The following is a 22803-nucleotide window of genomic DNA, read 5'->3' on the forward strand; positions in this document are numbered from 1 at the left end:
CAATACCTCCATGTGGAAATGTTGCTGGAAAATGGTAATGATATTCCTGAGAACTTTCCTTGTGTCATGGGAATTCTATTGAACTATGCCAGTGACTTTTCTCCTTTCCAGCATCATGCTGTTATGTCTCATTGTTTAAGATATGTGTTTTATAACTGCCCTTCGCAGTTCAGTTTCTTCCTATGCTTAGCTGCATAGGAAGAATAAGCAAAGGGTTAAAAATCCCTTCCCAATTCAATGCTATGGCTCTGATGATGTATCACCAAAGATCTCCTCTCTAATTAGCTTTTGTATATTCTGTTTCTAGCTGCAAATATTGGAAGTTCTCCAACAGGAACGAATGTTGGAGTCATTGGAGGTAAGAATATGTTATTCCTAGAAAGACCGTTTTTTTGAAAAAAATTGAAGAAACAAAATAAAACCATTTGAGAGAGCGGGGGGGGGGGGATCATGCCTGGTCATCTTTTTGAAGGGAAAAAATAATAGTGTAGCATTACCAATCAAATTCTCTCTCTTCTTTCACATCTAAACACAAAAAATAAAGAGAGCTGAGAGTCTAGGAAAACTGATGAACTTCTCAGGTCCAGTCGGAGAAGTCATTCATGAAGCTACTGTATCATAACAAAAAAGTGAGCATTTTCTTTGGCAATATGCAATACCACTGGAAAACCAGAAGAAAATGCATACTCCATATTGGTAATATGCCTCTATAAACTGTCACAGCATAGGGTTTCCTATTGCTACAAGTTATACATTTCCCAAAATTAAAAGGTTCAGCCCACGTTAGAGATGGGAATCCATAGTCTTTATACAAAGCAGTACACTGGGTTCGCTCAAAAATATTGTGGATTGTTTCCAAGAAAAATGGGGATCAAGAGGACAATTTCTTTTCTGACTCAATCTCAGTGTTCAGAAAGTAAGCTCACCATCATTCTTGACAGCTGTACTGAATCTCTCAAACAGGGAAGTTACATTGGTCTCTTTTTCCCTTAAAAATTTATTGGCCTGTAGAGATCTACATTTTCAATAAGTGTGAAAAAATGAAATTTGTGAAAAATTAGCCTTCACAAAATATTCACCCCAAAGTCCCAATATGTGAAAGATGTTACAGAGATTCATAACCTTATAGATGTCTGTACATGTGTATATGTGAGATTGGGATGCACATTCATATTAAAAAGAAGCTAGTTCAAGAATATTCTTTTCCATCCCAACAAGCCCGTGTTAGGGAGAGCAGCATTTGTGCACAGAAGGAGGTCCATTATATTCCCTGCCATGCCAGTATGGTAACATACCATGATCAACATAGCCAAAACAATCAAGAGGATTTGGGGAAACGTGCACACTCCTCCCTTTCTATTTCCCTGCTTGCCACTGCTCATGATAGCTGGTAAGAATTTAGCAGGAATGATTAAGTAATAGAACTGGGAGCAAGTGGGTAGTAAGAGATAAAAGCAATGATTGACAGACCGATCCCTGTGTTTATCTTTCTCAGATAAACTTACTTACTTAATCTGCTTTGTCTCCTTTTCTGCCAATGAAAAATGAAACATGAACATTAAATGTGGGAACATTTGTCTTGCACAAAATGCATATTTCTGCACATTCTGTGCTAAGATCTGCACCTGGTATTACACACCACACTTTCGGCCTTGTGGGATACAAAATGACAATCTAAAACCCCAGTATATGAGGCTTCCCCTTTTTTTATCACAGTTCCCTCTCTCCCCACATATTTAGCCACAGTGAATGATACAGGGGCCATGCACAAAACCAGTTTAGATTATTAGCTGCTGAGAAAAGATTTATTTCTTCCATGGTTTCCTACTGTTGAAAACCTACCATTACAGAACTTGCAACAGAAGTTTAGCTCTTATCCCATTAGCACACTGTTATGCTAGTTCACTTGAATTATTGTTCCTCCCAAAAGAACAATCCTTAAATGTTAAGATGTATTCTTTTGCTCTTTTCATTACTATTGTGTATGCTCACTTCCTTGCTGTACTTCCTAATTTTGGTAATTCACCAGGTGGATTCCATGTCATTAGTGCAAATTAGCAAAGTTCTGCTGTATTTCCCTTTGGTTCCATCTCCTGTAACTTTAATCTCAGCTTCATACAAGTTAGCAAGATGAAAATTGAATTGTGCGGAGTCCCTAAGGCTTATTAATACTGTACAACATCTAAAGAGCATTAAAGCCTATTGTGTTTTGGGAGTCCATTGTGGTCCTCAAAAATTGATGAAGCCCTTTTTGGGGTCATATTATTATAGTAGATACAACATCTTTACAGGAGCAATTTTCTTGTTCATAGCAACCACTTTGATTCCTGGAATAGGCAACATAAAAGCTCTGAAGCTTTCTTAATATTTTAGATGAAAGTGTATAGGTAAAGTGGTTTTCTGTGCCAACTCTGAGGGCACTTCCAAACAAGGTCCAAAATGTGGGCCCTCCTGGAATTTTACCGGAGGTCTGCAAATGATGACTCTGGTAAAAGAGGATTAATTTGGGACAAAGCAGGTAAACCCTGATTTGTCCTGAATTAATGTGATATCCCATTAGATCTGGGCCTTCCTGAAAGACCCAGATCTAATGGGGTATGGGCCCAGAGGGCATTCCCCATAGCCCATCTTGGTTCTTCAGGCCTCATGAGCTCAGATAACAGAGGAGGGCACCCACCCCCTACCCAACCCCCTCCCCCAAAGCCTTAAAAGTAACAAAAACTTAACAGGCCACTATGATATCTCTCTGGAGGCCTCCTGGCATGTAGAATGGTGTGCCAAAAGACAGCCCCATGCCATCATGGTAACTACTGTGATGGTTATAGAGCCACCCCACCCCCAAGCCTTAAAATTAAAAAAGTAATGGGCCACCATGACACCCAACTGGGAAAGCTCGGTTCTTCTGGATACTCGTGGGACAAAAAGCCACACCAAAGTGGTTATTTAAAATCTGCTTTGGCATGGGTTTTCCTCATGTCTGGAAGCACCCTGACTCTTATTTCAAGATCCCAATGAAAGGAATTGCTATAGCGCTAGAGCATACATGTTTGGCCCTAATTTTGGTATTATTTTAAATCTCTAATTGCAATAGGTGGGATGGGGCGGCTGTTGTAAGTCAGAACCTTTGGAAGACCAGATGGCCTCCTCTCATTTAATGTCAAGTTTTTATGTACTCACACTTCACCAAGCCAGATTCCTTTAATGACCTTAACTGTTCAGGTCAGATCCAGAACCACATGAGAAACAGTGAATCAAACCAAAATGCTGAGTTTCTTTTCAAATGTGGAGTTGTGAAAGATGTCTCTGACTTATAAGCATCCAGAGCCAACCCTTCTATTAGAGAGAATGAGGACCCTAAAATGTGGGCTGGTAAACAGATTAATCTGAGGCATCTAGATGACATTTCAGGGTAATCCACTTCAACCAGAAGTAAATGGGTTTTTTGGTTTAATCTAGGTTGAAAAAAAATACTTCAAAAGATCCAGGTCTTCCCTGAAGGTCCAAATCTTTGAAGGTATGGGGCCTGTGGAAAAGACACTGGGATCACCTTCCATGATCCCAGTGTCTGTTTCGACAGCCATTCCTCTTTCCCAGGCTTAGGCAGCCTGGCGAAGAGGTATGGCACTGCCAGTCTCTCTTCTCTACCCTCCGTTTTTCCCTCCATTTATGAGAGAGAGCTTCAGACAGAAGCCTGGAGGCTCCCCTTTTCTCCCTCATCTCTCAAACAGCTCACAAAGGGCTTTGGAGGAGGCAACCCCTCTCCCCTTTCCAAAGCCTTCTCTTGGCTCTTCCAAGAGAGGAGGGAGAGGAAAAAAGGATTTGAGACCCCTGTCAGATTTTTCCTCTCATAAGTGAAGGAGGAAATGGAAGACAAAGATGGGAGGTTGGAAGTGCTCATACTGATCTCAGAGCAGCATGGCAGGGAATGTAGCCCTCCCCCCTTGCAAAATTCCCAGTTTTGGGTTTGCTGTGTTGCCTAAATCTGATAAGAACTGGCATTCAATGCAGGTTACTCTCAGGATTTTGGCCTGTCTCGAAAGGCCCTGGAACAGATGCCACAAGCAACAGAGGCTTGGAGGCATAGCCAAACTTGATATGCCTTGTTATGGCCCATCAGTTAGTTCACTGATTTTAACTGCTATGGGGATTCTGTGCTCATCTATATATCATCACCTAAATATAGGGCCAGGCTGCTTCTTTGGAGTTCGGATGAGGTGTTTATATGCTCCACTCCTGAATCACATCAGTGGTGGAAATAGAATCCAGTTTGGACCCAGTTTGACCCCACTGGTCACCCTTACCTTTGCTGTTGTTTGTCACTGTAGCTGCAGCCCTATGACAAGAGAAAGGAGGAGGCAATGACACTGGACCATGTAAAAAAACTGGATCAGTTTGAATTAGAAGTATTCCAGAATACTTATGAGTGTTTTCCTTCTATCTGGGCCCTAACTCTGTTTGGAAGCCAAACAGTTCAGAAGTGCTTAGCACTATGAAGATCTAGATCTGTCAAAGGGTTATTAACTTGAGTATTTATTTATTTGCTTTATTTCTATACCGCGTTTCTCAACCTATAATAGGTGACTCAATGCGGTTTACACAATATTAATTGCCACAACAATAACAATTAAAACACAGCATACCCAATAACAAACACACAACCATTCATACAGTGCCTCGATCGCAACCAAGATCCAGTCTCATATCCTTATACCGTTCCTATGTTCAGTTTACCGTCATTCTGTGTACAATTGCGCTGATTAGCCAAACGCTTGCTCAAAAAGCCAGGTTTTGAGCTTCTTCCTAAATGCCAGCAACGAAGGGGCCTGTCTGATGTCGCTTGGTAGGGCATTCCATAACCGAGGGGCCACCACCGAGAAGGCCCTGTCTCTCGTTCCCGCCAACCGTGCCTGTGACGCAGGCGGAACCGAGAGCAGGGCCTCCCCGGACGATCTTAATGTCCGTGTCGGTTCATAGGAGGAGATGCGTTCGGAGAGGTAGGTGGGGCCGGAACCGTTTAGGGCTTTGTAGGCTAATGCCAGCACCTTGAATTGTGCCCGGTAGGGAATTGGCAGCCAGTGGAGCTGGCTCAACAGAGGAGTGGTATGCTCCCTGAGTGGTATGCTCCCTGAGAGTACTTACAAGGTTACCAGAACTTTTAGTAGGGGAATTCAGTACTTCCTTGTTGTTTTGCATTTCTTGTTTCTCTAAGCCTAGACTTCATTTTCATAATGTCAAATATTTTTTCTGAAATGTTGTTTAGATATAAATGTTTTTTTTTCTTTGAAGAATCTAATGAAAGGGCCACCCGCATATGTAAAGCGAAACAACAACAACAGCAACAGCTATTGAAAATGGTAATGAAAAGGAATACAAAATGCAAATGTTTCTTCTTCCCTATAGGTGTTATTACAGCAGTGGTTATTGTCTTAATTTGCCTCTTGGTGGTGATGCTGAGATATATGTATCGGCACAAGGGCACCTACCACACCAACGAAGCAAAGGGAACTGAGTTTGCTGAAAGCGCGGATGCTGCTTTGAAAAATGACCCTACCCTTCAAGATGCCATGGATGAGAGCCGGAAAGAATACTTCATCTGAGAGCAAAGGCAGCCCCATAGAGACATTCTTAGTCATTCTTTCCCTCCCAAGGGAATCGATCGGATGTTACATCAAAAAGCACTGGGGATGTGGAGATTGCACAGAAGAAAACAGGGGACTAATTGAAATATTGATGTTTGTCCCCAAGAGGAACTAAACACCAGATCTGTTGCGGTTTATTTGATTAGTAGCACAGCTCAGTTCAATATCAGATCAGGAAAAACAAAAATCTTAGGATGAATGAGTGAATAACTGATAGCAGATAATAGCATCAAATGTCAAACCTTGACATTTAGCAAACATAGCAGGTGCCGCTGGAAAGCTTCATCATAGACTCCTTGAGACGTCCTGCACTATACCTGAAAATGAATGTTAAGTGGCAATAAACAAAGTGGTAAGCTGCATAAAGCAGGGAAGATCCTGACTCCAAAACTATTTTTGTAGTGTAAACACTTTGTTTTTCCTTAACATATATAAGATTGTTAAGCTTGAATATATATGATTTAGAGGGGTTGCTGTTTTGGATTTGGATTTTTTTTGCTTAGATAATGTCCTGACGTTTAAAGCAAGAAAAAAAGCCAATTACTAGAATTTCACAAGAAAACACTGCAAAAATGCTGAAGAATGTTTTTAAGTGAAAATTTTTATAGCTGGATATTTCACATCATATGAAAGACTCCTGCTCTGCATAGAAGCAATATTCGTTTCTTTAGGGCATGTATTGACACTTTGTTTTAGTTCCTTGAACATACAGTTTTTCCCACTACTTTTCCTAAATTTTAAAGCTTCCTATGTTTTTTTCTTCTTACAGAAGCTTGATTATCAGCATAATCAAAAATTATAATGGCTGCTTATGTTTGCAGAAGCAATTGTGCCACTTTAGAGGATAACCTACAGAAAGATGGAACTGTAGAAACCAAAGAAAAAGCACATAGTTTGTGCTTATTGTAGGAGCCCTCTCTGTTCCTTCTATTCTGGCCTGAAGGTGGGTATGTTTTAGGCACAGTGCTGACTCTGTCTTAAAGCCAGAACAGACCAAACTAATTAATGATTTATATGCTTTTATAGACTGGTTCTCAGCTAGTCTGGCCCAAGATATTTTGTTGCCTAAAGCATGGGGCAGAATCCCTCCCCTCTATTACAATACAGCCAAACTGACAGTTGAATCTCAATTTATTTGGCGACAAGTCAGTGGTGTCCACTGGACTACAATGTGGCAATGTGACTACAATGTGGCTAAAGGGTTCAGATCAGGACATGTGCCAAACACACATCTCTTTAACAAAACCTTGCTACTGATGCTCACACCAGCAAATACTGACTGAGGTAGCCACATTACTCTGTATAATATCATGACTGGATCTGTTTTTCATGTGTCCATGTTTGTGAATAAATGCTAGTAACTTGTCCCAGATCTTAGAAATAAGGGAGGTCAAGAAGCAATGCCCCTTATCTTCTGGGGGGGGGGGGGTGCCAATTATATCTACTATATTCCTGTGGGTTTTTTCGGGCTATAGGGCCATGTTCTAGAGGCATTTCTCCTGACGTTTCGCCTGCATCTATGGCAAGCATCCTCACTACCTCTGAGGATGCTTGCCATAGATGCAGGCGAAACGTCAGGAGAAATGCCTCTAGAACATGGCCCTATAGCCCGAAAAAACCCACAAGAACATAGTGATTCCAGCCATGAAAGCCTTCGACAATACATTTATCTACTATCTTTGGTGAATACAGCTATTTCACAATCTTGCTAAAATTGAAAGCAATTTAGGGTTGGGGGCCATATGCTTCATTTGGTCCCAATACACTTCAACTCACAATTTGAACAATGTTTTATTTATGCTTGATCTAAACTGCCAAGTAATGGAGTTTACCATTATTTGGTAGTGTAGCTGCAGCCTAAGTCATCCTCATCCTCAAGTTCCCATACTTTATATACTTTATGTACTTTCTCATGCTTTTAATATATTTGTCATGGTCTTTAGCTGTCACAATAAACTCATTTAACTGAAATGTCTTTAGTCTTTGCTCACCTTAAAATTGTATGAGTTTACATTACTCCACCAGACACCAGTTTTGAATGCTTCTTTGCTATGTCCAACTCCAAATCTCTAACATGACAGTGGCTCAGTCACAACAAGAATTTTATAGTTGTAGTAGATATTCTCTGACCACGGAACAACAGACTGGTTCAAGATTGGGAAAGGCGTACGGCAAGGCTGCATACTCTCACCCAACCTTTTTAACTTGTATGCAGAACACATCATGTGATATACGGGGCTTGAGGAATGCAAAGCTGGGGTGAAAATTGCTGGAAGAAACATTAACAACCTCAGATAGGCAGATGACACCACTCTGATGGCCGAAAGCAAGGAGGAGCTGAGGAGCCTTCTAATCAAGGTGAAAGAAGAAAGCGCAAAAGCTGGGTTGCAGCTAAACATAAAAAAAACACCAAGATTATGGCAACAAGAATGATTGACAACTGGAAAATAGAGGGAGAAAATGTTTCAACAGACATAGCAACAGTGATGTGGAAATAATAAAATTATCAAGGAATATCTACTCATTTGAATGGCCTCATTTCTTTCGAATTTAGTAAGGAATACAAGACAATTGAAGTGAATGTGGAATAGCTTTGAAGAATGGGTTGAAGGACAGTGTGAAAGTGTATATTCTAGTCTAGCTATGATTGTACAAAGTGAAGACATTCAAATTCCACTTCCTTTGCTAAAAACAAATCACCTTGCACCCAAATTGTTCTGAGTCATAAGCACATGGAAAATCCAACCCTACATTGGGTCTCCACACTGTATGTTTAGTGTGAACAAGCCTTATATAATAATAAAACTTTATAAATAAAATAATAAAACTCCGAAAGGACATTATTATTATTATTATTATTATTATTAATTATTATTATTATTATTATTATTATTATTATTATTATTAAGCTTTATTTGTACCCCGCTAGCATCTCCCAAAGGACTCGATGTCACTTACAAAGGCCAAGGCCTCAAACAACAACAACAGACAATAACAATACAATGCAAGCAAATTAAAAACATAAGCAATAACAACAACAAAACATTACACTATCACGCAATAAAACCAGGGCCGGGCCAATGAAGGGTAGGGTACAGGTTAAAAAAGTGCTGGATGTAAGAGGTGATATGTTGGGATTCTGGGCAAGTGCAATGTGCAGAGAGTCTTAAGCTCTAATAAAGTGCTTCTGGGACGTAGTGCTGGAGGTTATCCTATTCAGGAAAGGCACATCGGAATAGCATCTGTGTATTCCCCCATGCTCCAGTTTTGCTTCTAGCAGTACTTATGAGATGGCTGAACTAGACTTTGGGTTGTTTTGTTTAAATGTTATCCATGGATGTATGTTTATTTACAAGTGAGGAAAATATAATTCCAGGTTGTTATCATATAAGCCAAAACAGACATCAACCATTGACACCAAATTTTCCATTATTATTTATTTATTTACTTTACTTATATACTGCTGTTCTCAGCCCGAAGGCGACTCACGGTGGTTCACAACAAAAGAACAGCAAAAATTCAATGCTACAGTGTAAAAAACAATTAACAACCTAACACATTACACAATTAATAAACAATTAATAAACAATTACTACAATAACCATTCGCTATCGTCAAATCATCAAAAAACATAATCCAGATTCGTCATCCATTGTTCCATTCCTATGTTCATTACCAATCATTGCACTGATTATTCGAATGCCTGCTCAAACAGCCAGGTCTTCACTTTTTTGCGGAATACCATTAGAGATGGTGCTAGTCTAATGTCCGTGGGAAGGGCGTTCCACAGCCAAGGAGCCACCACTGAGAAGGCCCTATCTCTCGTCCCCGCCAACCGTGCTTGAGAAGCAGGCGGGATCGAGAGCAGGGCCTCCCCGGAAGATCTCAAAGTCCTGGTGGGTTCATAGGCAGAGATGTGGTCGGATAGGTAGCTTGGGCCGGAACCATTTAAGGCTTTATAGGCCAACGCCAGCACCTTGAATTGAGCCCGGTAGCAGATCGGTAGCCAATGGAGCTGGCACAACAGGGGGGTTATATGCTCCCTGCGTTCCGCTCCTGTTAGAATCATGGCTGCCGCACGTTGGACTAATTGAAGCTTCCGGGCCGTCTTCAAGGGCAACCCCAAATAGAGAGCGTTCAATTACTCCACTGACCCATCAGAAAGCAAAACTGTCACTACCCCAGTCATCCATGTGGACAATTTCAGATGTTGGAGGTTTTGGATTTCTGGTTAAGAGATGTTCCACCTGTCCTTTAAACACCAATACATTGTTCTAAGTCCTTTTACTAGTCTGAACCATAGTAGATCCACTAAATGAATGGGATTTACCTATGTATTGTCTCAACACACATCAGCTAATTGAGTAGGTTTACTCTAGTTGAGACAAGTCAACATATCTTGCCATTGTGAGAAAGACCCATGTGTCTGCTCAAAGTGCTTCTCACTGTAGGTAACCAGTTTTCAGATCCTCTTCTTCTTGTTGTTGCTATATTTGGACCAGAATTGTACTGGATGGCTCTTCAGACACAGGTTCCTGCTAGTTTTTAGTTCTGAGGACTTGACCACACCTTTTCAGTCCTGAGGGTTAGAAGGGTTGATCTCAAGGTGATAGCACCATTTAGAAGCACTATTTGTCAGACATGGTCATTTTTGTTGAATACTATTCTCTGTGCATCTATGGTTTATATTTAATGTATGGTGCTTAATGATATCACCAGGGACTGCTCTTTCTAGAATAGAAGAAGTATCACCAGGCTCATGGCTGTGACATCACAAAGGGCCATGCTCATACTCTCCAAGAGTCTGGATTTGTCAATTAATCCTCTGTTGCCCCACTTTTTCTGCTGCTTTTAAAAGGCTCCAGGTTTTTTTTCCTCCTCCTGCTTTCCCCACTTTGAGGCTAGCTTACTACATTTAATGGAAACAGAGTTAAAGGCAAAATTAATTCACATTCAATAGGGAGGAAAGAAGGTAGCAAAATCTTGCTCGTCCCAGTAGTGTCACATAAAACGTGCTGCACATTCTCTTAGCTTTTATGCTCTTCTTCATTAATATCTTTTGCCATCTTAACCAAACTCTGATGGTTTTTGGCTACACATGTCCCAAGTTTCATATGTGAAATTTTGGATAATTTGGTCATTCCTGATCTCAGGTTTTGGCACTGATGCATCAAGATGTGTGTGGGATAGCATAAGCCTGAAAACATTAAGAATGCAAGGATTTATGAGCACCTTAAATGTGGATCAGTAGTGCCTTCCCTACCCATTAATGTGAATGTTCTGGGGAACAAAATGTCCTGTTTATTTTTTACAAATACCAGAAAAGAGGACAATATTTGAAAAAAAATTGGGATGGATATTATGTTGAATCCCTTGGTTTTAATGCAATTCAACTCTGCCTTCACCAAAGTTAGCTTGTTTTCATTACCTCCTTTCTCAGTGCACTTAACCAAACCATTTGGTGGCTGACTAGTACGACAAAAGAAAGTAATCTAATTGACTTTTTAAAAGATGAGTGGTCCCATGGCAGCTAATCTGTTCCTTTATTCTGCAACAGCTGTAGTTGAAACTGGGTGGAAGAACTGAAGACAATCTGAAAGGCATATCCAATGCAGATGTTTTCAACCTTAGGGAGCATTATAATTGAATGTCTAGGTACTAGTGTAGACTAATCTGTATACATAAAGCAGTCTGGCTGGATTGTTCCTTCAATGGATTGTTTTTCTAGTGTTCATTTCACTAAGAAACCTGATGTCACAGGCTCCTCATACAGCACCAAAAATCTATTTAAACATATAAACAAATATGGCTAAATATCTTTATGTATTTGGAACATTAGAAAATTGTATTTCTTCACTAAACTGAGACACACTATTATGTTATTCTTTCCCAGAAGCCTACTTGATTTAACCTAATTGAAATCTATATGTTCTGAAGCCTGTTTGTTTTGGGAATTCAGAGTGATTATATCTTTCAAACAGAGTAATCAACCAATAAAGCAGGAGATGAACAGCAACCAGTCACAGGCCCACAACCTTCCATCTTCCACATGCAATGTCTAACAAAAAAAAAGCTTAGTCTTTTTAATACATGTAAAATAGCATTGTTATTTGCATTCAAGTCATTTCCAACTTATAATGGTTCAAAGCTCATGCCATTAGAACATCTGGTTTGCAAAGGTAGCTTTATTTGTATATCATTAAATATATGGTTAAATGAAGGAGAGAGGGGAGAGAAAGCAGTTGTAGATTACAGCATGTATGGAAGTGACTACAGGAAAAGAGTAGGTATTTACAATGAAACATATGCTAAACCCCTAGAGAGTAACATGGATATCAAAAACTAGTGAGTATAGGCATGTAGAATATTTTTAAGGAATTTTCTGGGTGTTCCAGTGAGACTCTATTGCAGCTTTCAACAACATAATTTATTTCAATATTATCCAGTTTGCTGTACCATGGAAAATTCAGGAAAGTATCCCACATGGATATGAGGGTCATGCTGATATCGAGCTCTATTTGGGGGTCTCCCAGTGGGAGAGATCCCTGAAGACCGCTAAAGGGGTCCGTTGACCTCGGTGAGCAGCCAGCGAAAGCCAATCCAAAGAGCGAGAAATATTAAAAATTAATCTCACCAGAGGCTGAAGAGGTTCAGTGACCGAGGCGTTTATTTCTGCGATTCAGCTGAAAAGGATGCGATTGCAGTGATCATTCACATACAAGCATGATTTTACAGAATTTTCCAAGCATTTTATAGGGTTCAGACAAAAGGAAACATTTTCAAAAATCCCGCCTGCCCTCTGCGGGCCGGCTTCACTCTGATTGGCTGGCCGTGGATCAGCTGGGAGGAGGCTTGGCGGCGCGCCTCGCCTCCTGTCCAATCAGCGGGCTCCGCTGCCTCTAGGAGGCCAATCAGCGCCTTCCTAGCGCCTCCGAAGATGGACCAATCGGCAGCTAGGAGGCGGGACGAAGTCTGATAATGGCCGGGGAAATGACAGCCTTAAGGGCATCCGCCAACTGATGGGTGAGGCTTTGTCCTCACCTGGCGGGGGGCCCGATAGGGGAACAATGAGCTTCCTGGTCTGTGATGGGATTTGGGAGGAAGTATGAAAAGAAGCTTTCGGCGATATTGGACCTCAAAAAAAGGGGGGATCAACAATATCCAAAATGATTTAATCAGTCTTTTCTTCCTGGGTTTCTGTTGACTCCCCCTCCCCTCACTGTCTGCTCTGAAAGTCAGGATCGGGAGGAAATCAACAGCGCGGCCCATGCAAATGTAAACAAGGACAGTTTCAGGAGGACAAAGGAGTTCCTCTCTACTACAGTAATCCCCAGGTCACATTCCTTTTGGGGCAAGGGTCAGAGGGAAAGGCGGGAAGGGGAATCAGAGTACATTCCATATGATATTTCATTATATACATTCCATACATTTCATATATTTCATGAACAAAATCCCATCCCCATCCCCAGCAAAGTTTATTAAAAATAGTCGATTTATTTTATTATTTGAAGAAATCATAGTCTCCTTGATGAAGGCGCACGGAGGCTGAGGCTGCTTGGCCCTCAAGGCAAGCCTGGTCTGAAGTTTGTGTCCAAAGATGCAGCAGGAAAACAGTCCGGGACATGGGGCAGAAAGCCAATAGGAGAGGGCAAAAGAGTCCGAAGAGGATTTCCGGGTTGCAATCAATGGGGCAATGTCCTTTGGGAAACTATATCTCCCTGGTCAGAAGCCGGGGCCCATGCCTGGCCGCCTCCCTGGGGCCCCTGTGGGCGGCCGCAGTGGGTCCCTGGTTGCTAGATCCAAATGGGAGCGAGCACTGCCGAGGAGAAGCGAAGAGCCCGGCCAAATTGACAATCAGCTGTTTCTCTGCAAGATAAAATACTCAAACAAAACCAATTTATTCCCGGGTGTAGGAGCCCAAAATGAGAAAAAGGAGATAGCAGTTAGTCTTAGGATTAGTTGCAGAAAAATATAAAGTTGGAACGGCGGCGATCCGCCATTTTATGTATTTTCGCAGATAAGGGGGTCGGAAATGGCGGTTTCCGTATCCGCGGTTTGAACGGACGCAGATTCGGGGGTCCCGGGAGCACCCGGAGGCGTCTCCCGCGGGCTTACGGCTCTCCGGAGCCCGGAAAAAGGTTTATTTTAGTGTTGTTACAAGTTGAGCCAGGAAAGATACAAAAGTATCAAGCGGAGAGATAAAAAGTTGTAAGTTTCAAGTACCTTTATTAGGGAAATGATACAAAGTAAGGGGAAGGGGAAAGCAAAGAGAAGCTGCAGGCATTCCTGGTTTTCAGCTGGCTGCTGGGGCACATTTCATCTGTTGGTCCCAAAAACTTGATCCAGGAACTGCGGAACTCTCCGCTGCGGTTCACACCAATGTGAAGGCGGGACCCCCCGCCGCGCTCGGGCTCAATGCTATATAGGATTCCATTTAAAACATATTTTAGCTTGAGATTATATTACAGGAGCATCCATCACAGATGAAAGTTATGGCACTTATGGCAAACAAAAATCAGAGTGTGTGCAAGGTGGTAAAGAAGAAGAATTCACATGCTAGGAGAGGCTGCAATTGTTTACTTTTTCCTGAACACATTGAAAAGGGCAAAATTCTGCTTCCTTCTCACCCTACCCTTTCACTACTTTTGCACTTTGAGCTCTGTTTGCACCAATGAATTACACCTCAAGAAAGGAAATGAGAGATGAATGAAAGAAAGGAACTGAAAAAGTGGACAACAAATGATTTCTTAGGAGTATCCCTGACAAACAGGAACAGTTGAGTTGTCCAGATTTTGCCAGATCACAATTCCTAGTATTCCTCACCCTTACCTATACCAGCTAGTTTTCTGAGATGTGCAGTCTAACACCTTGAAAGGTTCATATCACCATGTAACATGAGTTTTGTTCCTGGGTTATGAATGTCATTTCCTAATTAGTTCAATCATAATAAAAACATGAAAAAGTTTATTAAACTACAAAAACTTTGATTTTTTGTAGGACATCTTGCAGCACATTTTGCTATAGTTTTTCAATGGATATCTCATACAATGTCAACCAATTCAACATAGTTTGTGGCAGCCACAAAAAGTTTCTAAAATGTAACAACTATGTGCAAAGTAAGTACTGCATAATTATACAGAAATAACACTTCCAAACCAGAAACAGATATATATATATATATATATATATATATATATATATATATATATATATATAGCAAATTTTGTTACCTAGTGCGAAAATAGGAGGCAGTGCCACCTTCTCCATTGGATGACAACTGCAAAAGGGCTCACCTTTTTATCACCATTGCATTCATACATTTTGATGCTTAGGACCATCTGAGGTAATAGAATGAAGACTTTTCACCTTATCACAGAGTCCAGGCAAAGTGTTGGGCTTTACATGGCTTCTCCTGGCTTCACGGAGGGAAGAGAGGGGCAGCAGAGCAAATCCATCACCCTGTGTGCAGCTTCCTCTTGGTGACACTTACCCCATCACACATGGGAAGTGTTGCCCTTCTGGAGATGATCTCTGCTGGTTCCCTTGGAAGCCTCCTGTGTTGTGTGGAAAACATCCAATGATGCTTCCACCCCAATTGGGGGTGGGGCCTCCACTGGAAGTCACATGACATCGTGTGATGATTGGTGTGGGGCTCCATCCCCAGAACAGGCTGGAAGTGTCCTAGTTTGCTGAATTTGATGAGTGTGATGAGGTCTTTAATGTCCTTTGAAATAAATAAGATCAATGTGCAGAGCTAGCACATAGAAAGCCACTTGGGTGGGATGTCAAGGATTATGAGCAGGTGAAATGTTTCCAGTTACATGAAGAATCCTCACAGAAAAGTATGCAGGTAATTGGAAAAAGAACGGCTGGCTGCAAGACAGATGAAATTTTAAAAGGCTCTAGTTCTTTCCCACAAATTTATACAGACAGTACATAAGACTTCTTCAACAACAAGAAGACATAGTTTTAATAATTTTTATTATTCATTGCTTTTATGGTTTTTAAATGTATCGTGATGTTTTTGCTTTTTACTGATGTATGTAATTTTATATATAGCATCTAATTGTTGCCGACTTGTACACCGTCCTGATATGGCCGGGATACAAATGTTGTAAATAAATAAATAAATAAATAAATAAGAAGACTCTGCCCATTAAGTTTAGATGTATTCCAAAAGTTTCCTGCAGCTTGAGACAAATCATATTTTTAAGACATACGACGCTTCAGCTCTCCACATTATTGTGCCAGAAAAGTCCTAAAATATATGCATCGTAGCTGGTTTCACCATTTTCCCGATGTCTTCATGTATATCTGTTAATATGGCCTATTATTTTAATAATGGTGGGCATATTATATGAACAAAACATAAGATGTTAAAAACAATGGCAACCAAATTATTTTAAAGATTTCAATGACTAAACATTTTAATGTCTAACTGGAATGAAAATATTTATGGTCTAATCTTTCATGGATACAGTCCACTTAGTCAGATCAGATTTTAATGACTAATTTGCATGTAGTAACCCAAAAAGGAAAGTGGGTCTCCCTTAGTCATGCCTTGGGCTCCTAATCTGCAAAAAGGCAATTCAGTGAGAGGGGGAAGGAGGGAGGGGGAGACTACATTAATTACATTAATCTTGCACTCTTTGCCCAATTGGATCAGAATCGCTTTGGCACTGAGTAGAAATTATCTGAATCACTATTTGTTCCCTGACTTAGAGATCTTGGCAAGCCTCCTGCTTTATATCTTCAATACTGACTGCGGAAATGATCCTGTTTATGTTTCTCCGCAGGAGATAACCAGGAATCAGTTTTCATAACCGCTTAATGGTATTTATCATGTCATGTACATTTGTAGTTTCATCGTGGCAATGCAAGTGCTGTAAGGCTGCCAGAAGCATAAGATGGGCATACCTTAAATGCCATGCTGTCACTCAATTCAGTCAAAAATGCTGTTATTACTTGCGTTCTGTCACCTTTGATTGCTGGACTTAGCTTTGATTTATATTATTGCAGGCATTTTTACTCTGTTTGAACAATCTATTTTCAAGTACCATTCAAACTATTCCAACAATCTGTCATTTTAGATTAGTCTACTCATCTCTATGTAGACACAGAGAAACCTTCAACTGGGTTCTGTTCTCAGTTGGCCATCAACAGATTAGCTTGATCTTTTTTTAAAAAAAAATCTTTGGAAGTGGACAGTTGTAAACAAAAATCATATTCTGCTCAAAATAAAGAAACTAACTACCAAACAGCACATTTGCATACTTACCATTTTATTAATCTCAGCCCAGATTGCTCCTTGTAAAATGATATAAAATCTATCATGTCATTTAGGTGACGAGCTAATGGCAAGGAATATGCAAAAAAATCTTCATTTCACTGTCTTCATTATTCTAGGTTTTTTTTAAAAAAAAAACCAGTTGTTTTTGTCTTGCTTATGTAGAAATGCTTGGATTTTGTAAAGTCCCAAACAAAATAAATGTCTAATTTTCTTGACAAGGCTCTAGGTACAACAGTTTCTATCTGTATCTGCCTAGGGAGTTGCTAAGGATGAGGTTGTTGTTGTTCATTCGTTCAGTCGTCTCCGACTCTTCGTGACCTCATGGACCAGCCCACGCCAGAGCTCCCTGTCGGCCGTTACCACCCCCAGCTCCCTCAAGGTCAGTCCAGTCACTTCAAGGATGCCATCCATCCATCTTGCCCTTGGTCGGCCCCTCTTCCTTTTGCCTTCCACTTCCAAGGATGAGGAGCCAGTCAGAAAAAAAGAGAAAGATAGATGACAATCTTAATTAAGATATATGGCAACAGTCCTCTTGGCCACGGTGGTCCACGTTCTGGTTCCATCCCATATAGACTACTGCAATGTACTCTATGTGGGGTTGCCTTTGAAGGCTGTCTGGAAGCTTCAATTGGTCCCACGGATGGCAGCCAGATTACTAACAGGAGCGACGCTCAGGGAGCATACAACTTCTCTGCTGTACCAGCTCCACTGGCTGCCAGACTGCTACCAGGCACAATTCAAAGTGCTGCTTTAGCCTTTAAAGCCCTAAACAGTTCTGGCCCAACTGTCTGAACACATCTTCCCTTATGAACCTGCTAGGACTTTAAGATCATCCGGGGAGGCCCTGCTCTCGATCCCACCTGCATCACAAACACGTTTGGTAGGGGCGAGAAACAGGGCCTTCTCAGTGGTGACCCGTCAGCTAGGGAACACTCTTCCTGGGGACATTAGATCAGCCCCCTCCCTCTTAACATTTCAGAAGAGAGTCAAGACTTGGTTGTTTGAGCAAGCATTTGAAAATGAAAGGTAAAAGACATAGGAATTAGAACGACTGGATGATGAGATAGGACAATGTTTTTATTAGGAGACGCAAATGATGTATGCTTTTAGTATTCTTGCTATGATTTTATAATATTTTTAAATGTTTTATGGTGTTTGGAGGCATCGAATTGTTACCATTGTAAACCTCCCTGAGTCACCTAAGGGCTGAGAAGGGCAGTATACAAATATAGTAAATAAATAATTTAAAAAAAAACAGCACTCTCCTATTGACTGATACTTAGAGTCATGGCACATCATCACAACCATCATCATGTTTGTTTATACTAGGATTCAATTTCCACCTGTCTATGAGTGAGTAACACACACCTAGCCTCAAAACATCCGACAGTGTTTTGAGTGTTAAAGGTCAGAAATGACTTGAAGACACATCGTCACCACTATCATTTAGGCCTGGGTAACAACGGAAAAATTTGTTTCTAAAATCGATTTGTATTTGGGGGGGGGGGGGTTTGTTTCGATATTTAAAATAATTACAAAATTTTCCCTTTAAAAAGTTCGATATTTACGAAATTTTGTAAATGGTAAAAAATTAACGAATCAATTTCCGAAACAATAACGAATCGATTCGTTAATGGCGGACGCGACCGCGAAATACGCTAAAAAACCTCCAAAAACTTCTGAAGCTTCCCTCTCCCTCTGTTGTTGACTGTTGGTGTGATATTATATATTTTTTTCACTAATTAAACCATAAAACTGACCCAGACATGCGGAAATAATAACGAAACGACCTCAAAACAATAACGAAACGAACACAATAACAAAATACGAAGCATTTACAAAACGTATTTAAAAATTCGTTTTTTTAAATAATTGCTCCAGAATGGTTCGTTATCGTTTTGTAATTGAAAAAAATAACGAATTATTAACGAATTACGAATTAACGAAACGAAACCGCCCAGGCCTACTATCATTACCACAGGTGCAGCATGCAATCATTATGGCTGATTTTGACTTTTTAATAGTGGCAATTAATAACCTTAGATAATATTGTAGATATAATCAAGATGTTCAAAAGATGTTTGTTTTATTGGTAAGATAAAACCATTTTCTTCCAATATTATGGGATGTTTCACAGTTTCTTTTTTCATGATTATTTCTTAAGACAGATTAAAACAAAATATACATACAAACATACAAAATCAAAACATCAACAACAAAATATATTTTTTAAAATTCTCAAATAATACTATAAACATCAAAAAGAAAAAAACAATAACGACAAACAATCTACATTATCTAATCTAAGGGGTTTACATTTTCTGTCCGGATGCTCCACACTTTCTGATTTCTTCATTGATATATCCTCCATGAATCCCGTTAAAGTCAGAGAAATTGATGGCTATCACCATGGTATGGTAGTGAATTTCCCAATTTCATAAAAATGCTACCAATTCAACAGTTGAAACATTTTAACAACCAACAGTATTCTAAAATGTATTATTAAAAGTCAAAATCAGTATAAAACATCAATTTCATATTGCTAGAAACCACCATACTGAAGAAGGACAGCAGCCTTCAAAATATTGTATAGCATGTTTTGTTTTGTTTGCCTATCAACCTTTGTCAAACAAACTTGTCAATGGTGGAAAGGAATTTCAAATGTTATTTGTAAATATATGTTTGAAATTCAAAAGTTTCCCAGCTGCTAAATCATCATGACTGTCCTCATCTGTGCCTATATTAAAGGGCACCATCTGCTATTCAAGCACTGACAGAAAACTATTCCGAGTCTCTAAATGCCCCAAATAAATAACATATGCTACAAATAACAGATCATTATAAGCAGTAGAAGAGTGTTTCAGGTCTGGCTTTCTTCCTAAGAATAATTTAGAGAGTTTGAGCATCTTTTCAAATGGGGCCATGAGTGCAAAGTGTTAGGAGAGGGCATTTGATGATGGCAACCAGTTTGGCCAGGACTGCACCAAGCAATTTGCTCTGTTGGATGAAAACAGCTGGAGGCATCTCAAGAAAATTGACTTCAAGGTAGTGCCTTTCCATCCATGTCTATGTATAAATGTTGAACCCACTTAATGCTGAATTTTACCATAGCTCTAGCACCTTCACATGCCATTTGCTGCATTTCAGTCTAGCATCAGCACTTAAGGAAGTCCATGGGGGAGGCTGGTTGGCATGCACTACTCTGTCTTCCAATGTTGTTGCCTGGGGCGACTGTCTGAATTAGACTTATAAATATTCTGCCACCTGAAGGCACAGGCAGTGGTACTTTAATCTCTTCTCCTTCCGTATAAACGAAAAGAAATTATTTGGACAATGAAGGTTTCCCTTCATATAGCTCAACTTCCTAGTCCCCCTACACACAAGAGATGGTCAGCTGTGATGTCTAAAGGAAAAGCTGCACCCAAGCATCTGTAACTTTTAGAGAATACAGGTGATTCAAGAGGAATTTGCCTGTTCCTTTATAGTGTTTGAAAAAGTTCTAATTTTCAGATCTGTAGAGAGCATGGGTATGCAAGAGATAAATAGAGGAGTGTGTGTGTGTGAGAGAGAGGGGGGAATAAATCTTAAACTAATAATGGGATCCTGTTGACTAGAGGACTGTCTAACCTGGAAAAAAATCCTTTTTCACACAGGAATGGCCACCCCCTTTCATCTATGTGAGTATACATATTTCTGTATTCATAGTTGTGCTAATACTGATATATGTATACTAATCCATTATTATCCACATGCAACATTCCTTTCTGTCCAAAATGGTTAAATGATCTTTTAGCCCTGATCATCCCCTGACAAACAGTTTGGGCCACCCCAACTCCTTACTGAGCTCAATATGATGGCTATAAAAATACCCCAGAACTCATCTGGATCTTCATCCAGAATATGGGGTAAAGACAATTATTTTGAAAGTGATGTAAGAGCCAAAGATTGGGATGTTAACCATCATGAATGTCATATGGCTGAATAGTGACCAATATGAGCTGAGTATGATATTTCTTGTCCATGGAGGCAAAAAAAAAACTAATATTGAAAGCTAAGCAGGAACAAACATAGTTAGTATTTGGGAGGAAAGCCACCAGATATACTTGGAGCTGTCAGCTGTGTTTCAGAAGAAGTTAATAACAAAATACCTTCAGTATTCATTGCTTTAGAAAACTGTATGAAATCCATGGAATTATCAGACCTCATCAATTAACTAGAAGGCATCTACACAGAAATAGAGTGCCAAGTGTATTCCATTTACTCAGGTTGTTCAAACATATACAACAAGTAGTAATACTTAGAGGTACAACAATGAAGATTATGATCAATTATTATTTTGTTGATGATGTATCATTGGCTATCACCACACACACTTGAATGCACTAAGGCTTTGTTTGCAATGAACACACATTTACTGCATGCCCACACCTTTGGCAAATAGTGATGAATATTTGCTCAGTAATTCTGGCAGTCATTATTTTGCCCATCAATGGTGTGTGAACTCATCCTCTGGAGCTAATAGGATAAATCAACACAGCATGAAGACAGCAACCCATGTTTCTTAGTGTTGGAGCTGTGAAAAGTAAAGCTTGTGTTCTCCGCAAAACTGATTACTGGCAGGGAAAGCAAGGAGGGGAATTGCAGAATGCATACAGAACAGAAGGATATACACACAGAGATGCACGCTGGCAGTGACACCTGTAAGCTTTTCCCCAATAAAGCAAAACCTCTTACAGACACAAAGGCAGATTCCCCTTTCACTGAGCAATGTTGAAACATGAATTTTAATTTCCTCTGCCCTTGGTGGTTAATTAATTGAAATACCCTTTTTTCTCATGCCAGTGCACATAGAAAAACCACACTTCTGAGGACTCTGTCCAACTTTTGAAGCTGGTATTGCATACATCACTGCAATTTCAACTGAAGCTGAGGGAAAAACCTTTGCAAAAAAAGAGAACACTTTGCACTGCGAGTAAATTGCCAGACCATCGCAAACAGAGCACAAGGATATCAGTCTAGTTCGCTTTACAATGCAGTAACTTTTTTATTTACATGCACACATACAAATACACAGAAAAAGCTGTGGAGGTGGAGATATTCCACTAAGGCAAGGTTGCCGTAGTGATGCTTCAGTCAGAATAATTAGGAGGTAAGATGCTGTGATCTCTAGAGCCTCTGGTTTCATTGTCTCCTACAAATCAAATAATCCCATGTTTTTATTAAAAGTTGTTTCCCTCAAGAAAAAGAAATATTTTGCAACATTTGAAATTCATGAGCAATACATTTGGAAGGGATGGGGGAAATGAAGCAAAATCCTTGTCACACATGGATGACTTAAGCAGAGGCCTTACTATCTGATTATGACTCTTTCCTTATTAAACATACAGAACTGCACAGACAGCTGTGGTTCTGAAAATCAAAATCCTGAAGACATTTTGGGTCTCCCTGGAAAGTTAACTCACAAATCCTGAAACTATTTTGCCTGGGCATCATTTGCTACCCAAACTCCAGCAAACCGCAAAAAGGCATGCTACATTTTTCTTATCCAAATTCTCCATTTTTATTGACAATGATACAGATACGTTACCCCCCAGCTTTCTTCTAATTCTGATCTTATCATACAAACCTGTTCACCATATTATCTATTCAAAGCTCACCACACTAGTTAAGAGAGCATTGAGATATTGTTTAGAAGTGATAAATCCCACTATTCATGTTGTTAAGAAAAAATAAGATAATTCTTTCCTTTTAGTTTATTTTTGTGCTTTTCAAAATTTCCAAAACTGTTTTTATAAATCCTGCCTAAACATTAGGAAGAACATCATGACAAATATACTGTGAGAGGTTGGATGGACATCTTGCAGGAATGCTTCA

General features: G+C 40.0%; 1 protein-coding gene across 1 annotated transcript in view; it reads left to right on the forward strand.

Annotated features, from left to right (window-relative positions):
* The window catches only part of GYPC (glycophorin C (Gerbich blood group)), a 44740-nt gene extending 37575 nt beyond the window's left edge, over window positions 1-7165 (forward strand). Inside the window, exons 2-3 of the mRNA XM_060774149.2 lie at window positions 308-358; window positions 5401-7165. Of these exons, the coding sequence (XP_060630132.1) occupies window positions 308-358; window positions 5401-5597 (248 nt within the window). The 3' untranslated portion in view covers window positions 5598-7165. The remainder of the gene's footprint in view (window positions 1-307; window positions 359-5400) is intronic.
* Window positions 7166-22803: the final 15638 nt, after the last annotated feature.

This window comes from Anolis sagrei, chromosome 1 (assembly GCF_037176765.1).
Source record: "Anolis sagrei isolate rAnoSag1 chromosome 1, rAnoSag1.mat, whole genome shotgun sequence".
NCBI classification, from domain to species: Eukaryota; Metazoa; Chordata; class Lepidosauria; order Squamata; family Dactyloidae; genus Anolis; species Anolis sagrei.